General features: G+C 63.9%; 1 protein-coding gene across 1 annotated transcript; it reads right to left on the reverse strand.

The window, feature by feature from the left end:
* Nucleotides 1–1,015: 1,015 nt before the first annotated feature.
* POSPLADRAFT_1161021 (hypothetical protein) lies at nucleotides 1,016–2,833 on the reverse strand (the record flags this gene model as incomplete). Its single annotated transcript, XM_024487637.1, has 6 exons — nucleotides 1,016–1,137; nucleotides 1,318–1,370; nucleotides 1,431–1,453; nucleotides 2,080–2,156; nucleotides 2,255–2,353; nucleotides 2,764–2,833. 6 exons carry the CDS (start codon nucleotides 2,831–2,833, stop codon nucleotides 1,016–1,018), a joined length of 444 nt encoding a protein of 147 aa, XP_024332884.1.
* Between the last annotated feature and the right edge of the window lie 3,635 nt (nucleotides 2,834–6,468).

Consider the following 6,468-nt stretch of genomic DNA (forward strand, 5'->3'; position numbering starts at 1 on the left):
CGAGCTCATGTGCGGCGGGGGCGGACAGGAAGTCGAGCCATGGGTTCGCAGAGCTGCGGGGCGCGACGAGGGTCAGTCGCGATGAGGGCACGCAGGCGGGACGCAGCAACCTCACGACGGATATGTCTATTCCGTGTCTCTTCATGAAGTCGAGCTTGAGGGCCCTGTCCCAGTACTGTGCGCGCAGAAGACGGGTCACGCGGGATCACACCAGCAGGACAAGTAAGAATACCTGGGGGCCCATGGGGCGTCCACCGCTGGGCTCTGCATCGAGGATGAGGAGGCGCTCCTCGGAGGCGCCGTCGGGGGTCGTGCGGGTGAAGACGCGGGGCACGGCAGATCGCGCGCGCAGGAAGGAGACGTAGCGGGGCAGGTAGACGTGGGTGTGGACGTCGACGAGCAGGCGTTGGGAGAGAGCGGCCATGGCTGGGGCTGTGCGCGGTCGATCGCACCGATCGCGATCGGCTTGGGACTCCTCCCGCGATGGCTGGCGCGTGCGAATGCTCCCGTCTTGGGCTGCTCTCGACGCTCGTCCTGCTCTCGACGCATCCAGGCAACGCTCGTCGGCGCACGCCTGTGGAGCCGCTTTGACGTCTGACGCGCGATCGCTCGGTGCTTCTTGCGCACCGCGCGATCGAGTGTTGCGCCGTGCCTTGACGCCGGATGCGTCGATGGGCGCTTAGCGAGGTGAGTGTGCGAGAGCGTGAAACTGAAGAGAACTGACCGGACGAAAATCAAGAGATAGGGCTGGCGAAGGGACATAGAGCACGGTGAGGGGAGAGGACATAGAGCGTGGTGAGGGGAATACAGCGCAGTGCAGGGGCATACAGCACGACGAAATATATTGGTGAGTCTCGCTGCCTGCCTTACAGTCTCGTCTGCTAACGTTCCCGCTCCCCCGCCCGTCGCTTTCTCCACGCCCGCCCGTCACTTTCTTCACGCCCGCCCGTCGCCTTCCCCGCGCCGCCGTCGTCCCGCCACCATCTTGCGCCCGCGTCTCTTCTCTACAGCCCGGTCAACACACTGCGCCAAGTCGCTGGCGCGTCACGCGGCGGGGCAAGGGCGCAGACTGCTGCAACAAATGCCAGCCGGGAGCACAGCGCTGCCCTTTGCCGCTGTGCGCGTTCGCGCTCGCGCCTGCAAAACCGGTCAGCATCCCGTGCGCGACCACTCCCTACCATGCCCGGATGCCCAGACGCTGCGCCCGGTCAGCTCGCCGCGTCGAACCGTCTCCGCGCGACCACCTTGTGCACCTAGCGCTCCCGACGTCTTGTGCCCGCTCCCAGCCAATCACGCTGACCCGCGCGCGCCGCTTACCGTACTTCAAGTCCGCGCGATGCTTTGTTCGCTGCTGCTGTTGCTGCCGCCGCCTGCAAAATCGCCGCTCAGAGGTCAGCACAACCACATCAAAAGGTAAGCCCCAAACTTACTGTTGCGATGAGACACCCTTGACCTAGCCCGCGTCTGACACAGCCCGTCTTGCGCGCGCGATCGTCGCTACAGCCCCGTCACCACGCTCCGCGCCAAGTCGCTGGCGCGTCGCGCAGAAGCACGCGCTGTACCCGGTCCGCACAACACGACCAAGTCCAGTGTCGCGCGACAGGGCAAGGGCGCAGACCGCACAGCGCGGCGCGTGCGCGTTCGCTCCAGCGCCTGCAAAACCTGTCAGCACGACCACTCTCCACCATGTCCGCACGCTGCGCCCGGTCACATCGCCACCTCGCACCGTCTCCGTGCGATTGCGCACGCGCCGCCCCCGGTCAGCGTGACATGACTGCGTCCAGCGCTGCGCGTCGGGGGCGAAGATGCTGCACTGGGCGCGGAACGCCGCGCGCTGCCATTGTGTGCGGTCGCGCTCCTGCCTGCAAACGCGGTCAGCATCCCGCACGCCCGCGCACCCTGCCCGGTCAGCTCACTGCCTCCGTGTGATTGCACCCGCTCAACGCGCACAGCAAGACACTCTGGCTCGTGCGCGCTCTACCATGCTTTTGTAGGTTGCGCGATGCTCTGCCGCCGCCTACGCCTCAAAGCCGCCGCTCAAAGGTCAGCACAACCCCCAAACAGTATGTATGAACTCACTATGGCACCCTTGACGCAGCCCGCCGCTGACCCAGCGGAAACCGTAGCCACGCCGCCCAGTGTCCCGCGGCCAATTTCTGCGCAGACGACCAGCACTGCCGGTCACTCCAATGGCCCGCGTCTTCTACGCCTGTCCATGGCGCTTGTCCCGTCGCCCGCGCACGCACGCACGCACGCACGCGCCCGATGGCGTACACCGCCTCCGTCGCGATGCTGACCGTGTCCGCACCCGCGCAGACGCGTGCCGGCGGTCCCGAGCGATGGCTCGGCTTGGCTGCAGGCAAAACGGCAAGGGCACGCCGTGGAGCAAGGTGAGGAATCGTGAGATCGCGCGGTGCAGGGGTTCAAGGCCGGGCTGGACAGTGGGGGAGGGCGGCGCTGTCGCTGCCGTGCAAGCCTGCGAGCATCATGTATGGCCACGCGGCAACGCGCAGGGTCGACATGCTGTCCGATGCCTGCGCTGCTAGTGTTTGCAGCGCGTCCTCATCGCTATCGCCCGCGTTGAGGTCTGTGAGCGCGTCGCGCTCCGGGTCTTGCCTCTGGTCCCGGATATTTGACCGAGGAGCCGCAGATTGATGACACCGGGCCAAGCGGCAGCGTGATGCGGTACGAATAGAGGCCGTAACCGTCTAAAACAGCGCCCGTCAGTGCCGCAGATGGCAGAACAAGACGCCGCGCACTCACCGCATGACGACGGGGCGGTCATCTCTCCGCCACGGGCCTCTGCGCCGTCCGCCAACAGGAAGCAGACCATTTTGCGCAGCCAGGTACGCCGTCATCAACGTGTTTGTGACCGCCCGCTGACATGTTGCCCGCGATCGCGAGGGGCGCACCGCGTGAAATTGTGCCGAGGTCTTGTCTCGTCGCGATCGTCTCGCTACCCGGGACGTGTACTGCGAGCATGCGCAGAGACCCGTTGTGTTGCCCATATGCGCCGCTCTTGTGGCGAGCCGTTGCCTTCCAGGTGAGTTGATTTTGACGTGCGCCTCACAGACGGATTGGAAGCTGGGTGCAAGGCAGAGATCGTCGATCTGCGTGCTGCACCATGCCTGTTCAAACAACCTGAGTGACCGCCGGAACCTGTCGAATAGAACGAGACTCACCTCGTCCTCATCGCTTATATAGTCTCGGCCAGACATCGCGGGCACGATCCCCGATGTGGTGCCCATACACTATTCTCGTACGTAATTTGATTCCTTTTCTGGAATCATGACTGTTGTCAGGCCCAAATTTTCAGAATGTCGACAGTGATGGTGCCCTTCACAACAATGACAGAATCTGTAAGTGCATTCACACGCCTTAGGCTGTATTTGGTAACTTTGCCTCTACATCATCCTTCCGGTACACGAGAAGACGCGTCCGCTGATCGTATTACGGTGTCCCGCCTTGGGACCGTAGCGATCATGGCGAAGCGGAGGAAACAGGGGCTTGGGAAAAGCGCACGCATATGCAGGTCTGCGACTTGACGACAGCAGAGCCTAGGTGGCAGCGGGTGCGACAGCAGCGGCAGAGGCGGAGGACGGAGCGTGAGGAGAAGACGTAAGGAGGGGACCCACCTCGTCTAGATTCTTGCTTGCCAAAATCGCCTTCCGCTGAGCCTCCGACTTTGCAGGAGAGTTGCCCCAGCCGGCCGTTGCGCACGGGAGATGGAGGTGTTGACTGTGTCGTGCCACTCGCAGGCGGCTGATTGTCCAAGGACAGGAGTGTACGGCCATGGCGGCAGGTGCTGTGTGAATGTAGGTGATTGTTGTCAGTTGTCAGTTGGTGGTCACGACGGTTGACGGCACGCACAGACTCGACCAGCGCGCAAATGCTGGCTCACGCCTCAGCAGGTGCGCAACCTCACCATGCTCGTACGCTGATTTGCTACCGTTGTTCTCTTCACGTCGTGTCGGCTGATCCTCGCAGCGTCAAGTCTGCCTGTCGCAAGAACCAAGAACCCGCGACCCACCTTGATTGCGAAGGACACGGACAGGGCAGCCGTTCAGAGACGAAATTCATATCACCAGGTACATCGCGTCTTGCGGTCTTGGTCACCGATGCATGGAGTGCTGACGAGGTTGCCGTTTTCTAGCCTTGTGCGTGGGCGCACCTGACGCTGCGAGCGCGCATCGGGTTCTACATGCAGCCGGTACGCCATCTCGTTGCGCTCACGCTGACTTCTCTTACTAATTTGTTACCGCGGCCAGTGCGTTCGCAACTGGACGCGAAGCTCACGGGTACGCAACGACGCCGCATGAGCATCCTCTCCAGTATGCTGCCCGCTGACCGGCCGTCCAGTCAACCATTTCCATGCGCGCTGATGTGTTCTATAGGGTCGCTTCCCGTGGGGCTGTTGAGTGGGAACATAACAATAATATAAACGTACAATTGTATTTACGACATGTATTACTTGGCCGTTCTTGTGTAGGTCGAGACTATGGGCGTCTGGTGGCGCGGGAGCCGGGCGCGGACTTTGTGACCGGGAGAGAAGCGGGGGCCTGTGTGCGTGCGATGGTGAGATGCGAGCGGGGTGCCAGGCGAGCGCGCAAGGCAATGCGCGGCCAAAGTGGGTGTGTCTCGGACTGGGATGCATGCGCGAGGGCTCCCGCTTGAACAGGACTGCCGCACGCCCATAGCGGGATAATCAGTTGGTGCGAGTGCAGAGGACGTGCACGGAGACGTCGTCAGACCGCGCTCGCACGCTGAATCGCCGGCGACCAGCGCGCGCGTGCACGCTGCACGTACTGCAGAACACGACAACGAAGCCGCGCGCGGTCCGTGCCGTCCGTCTCCAGCAACGGGTGAGTGTGTTGATGCGCCGCGTCCAGCGCGCATCCTCCGTGATGGCAAGGCACAAGCGCGGTGCGGGAAGTCTGTGCGTGAGCTACGCGGCGTGCGGTTGCCGTGGGTGCCGTATTGCATCACAGCAGGTGCGTGGTCTTGCGCGCGTCGGGTCGTGCTCGTGTGCTGACCGCACCGCGTCGTGTCACGTCGACCGGCCATCCCACATTGACTGGCCGTCTCGCGTGGTGCGTCTGCCGCGCCCGTCCGATCCGCACGAGATGTACTGACCGGGCTCTGCTCCCAGCCGATGCCCGCACCAGGGCCTATGCTTGCCGCCGCGGCCGGTCTACAGTTGGCTGTCCGCATCCCCGGAGCGTAGATCACGGGGGACGCTGCTCGCGCGTCGTGCGCTGCGTACCCGCACACGGTACGTGTCTGAGCCCCCGTCTCTGGCACCGCCGCGGCTGACCGCCAGTGCCGTAGCATCACCATGCCAAGAGCCGGCTGCCCTTGCCCGCAGGGCACCTAATACCACGCGGTGCTGGACAGGCCCCCGCCACTCATCTGGCGAGTGGCGCCCGTGTTGGATGTGGACGCTAGCAGTCCCTTGCCGCGCGAGCGCGGGGACTTGCAGATGGTAGGTCCCAGGCTCCAGGGTCCTTGCAGTGGCACATTCCGTTAACTCAAGTGTCCGCGCGATCACTGAGACGTCGCCGCTGCGATACCCGCCGCGTGAGGCCGGGAGAAGACGAGTCGGCGGGGTGTGTGTGCATCGCTGCCCGCGTCCCGCGACCACACTGGGTATGGCGGATTTGGGTCTGGCGCGGCGTTGCTATAGCTGTGTGTCTGGGAGGAGCACTCCTGACGGGAACCAGACCCATCCGCGCGAGCACCCCGGGTCTTCCACTGACTGACATTGGCGCAGGGACAGGCTAATTTGCGCTGTCGGGATGTCGGGTGTGTAGTTGCACGCGGCCTTACGCCATCACTTTAGTGGACGCGCGATCATTGAGGGACCGCCGTCAAGATACCCGCCGCGCGATATGGCCGGGAGGGGGCGAAGCGGCGCGGGTGCGAATATTAGCGTCCGCGTACCACGTACCATCGCGACGATTCCCGCGCTCGGGCCCAGCGTTGCATTGATATTTCCGCGCGCCTGGGAAGAGCCGTCTTGGCGCTACGTGTAGCCGTCTGTGCGAGCGTGCCGGGTCTTAAACACGTTGAGGTTGGCGCGGGCAAAGCTGTTATATACGCTGTCCGGATGTCGTGCGCCTTGCTGCATGAGGTGATTGCGCCCGGGGGTGTGTGAGGGAGCGCGTGTGAGTGCGAGCAAGTGAAGCACAAGGGGCGCCGTACGCAAAGTCCGCCCGCGTCCGTCTCCAGCAACGGGTGAGTGTGTTGATGCGCCGTGTCCAGCGCGCATCCTCTGTGACGGCAAGGTGCAAGCGCGGTGCGGGATGTCCGTGCGCGAGCTACGCGGCGTGCGGGTGCCGTCTTGCGCCACAGCAGGTGCGTGGTCTTGCGCGTGTCGGGTCGCGCTCGTATGCTGACCGCACCGCGTCATGTCACGTCGACCGGCCATCCCGCGTTGACCAGCCGTCTCACATTGACCAGCCGCGCACG

Source organism: Postia placenta (genome assembly GCF_002117355.1).
Source record: "Postia placenta MAD-698-R-SB12 unplaced genomic scaffold POSPLAscaffold_35, whole genome shotgun sequence".
Taxonomy (NCBI): Eukaryota; Fungi; Basidiomycota; class Agaricomycetes; order Polyporales; family Adustoporiaceae; genus Rhodonia; species Rhodonia placenta.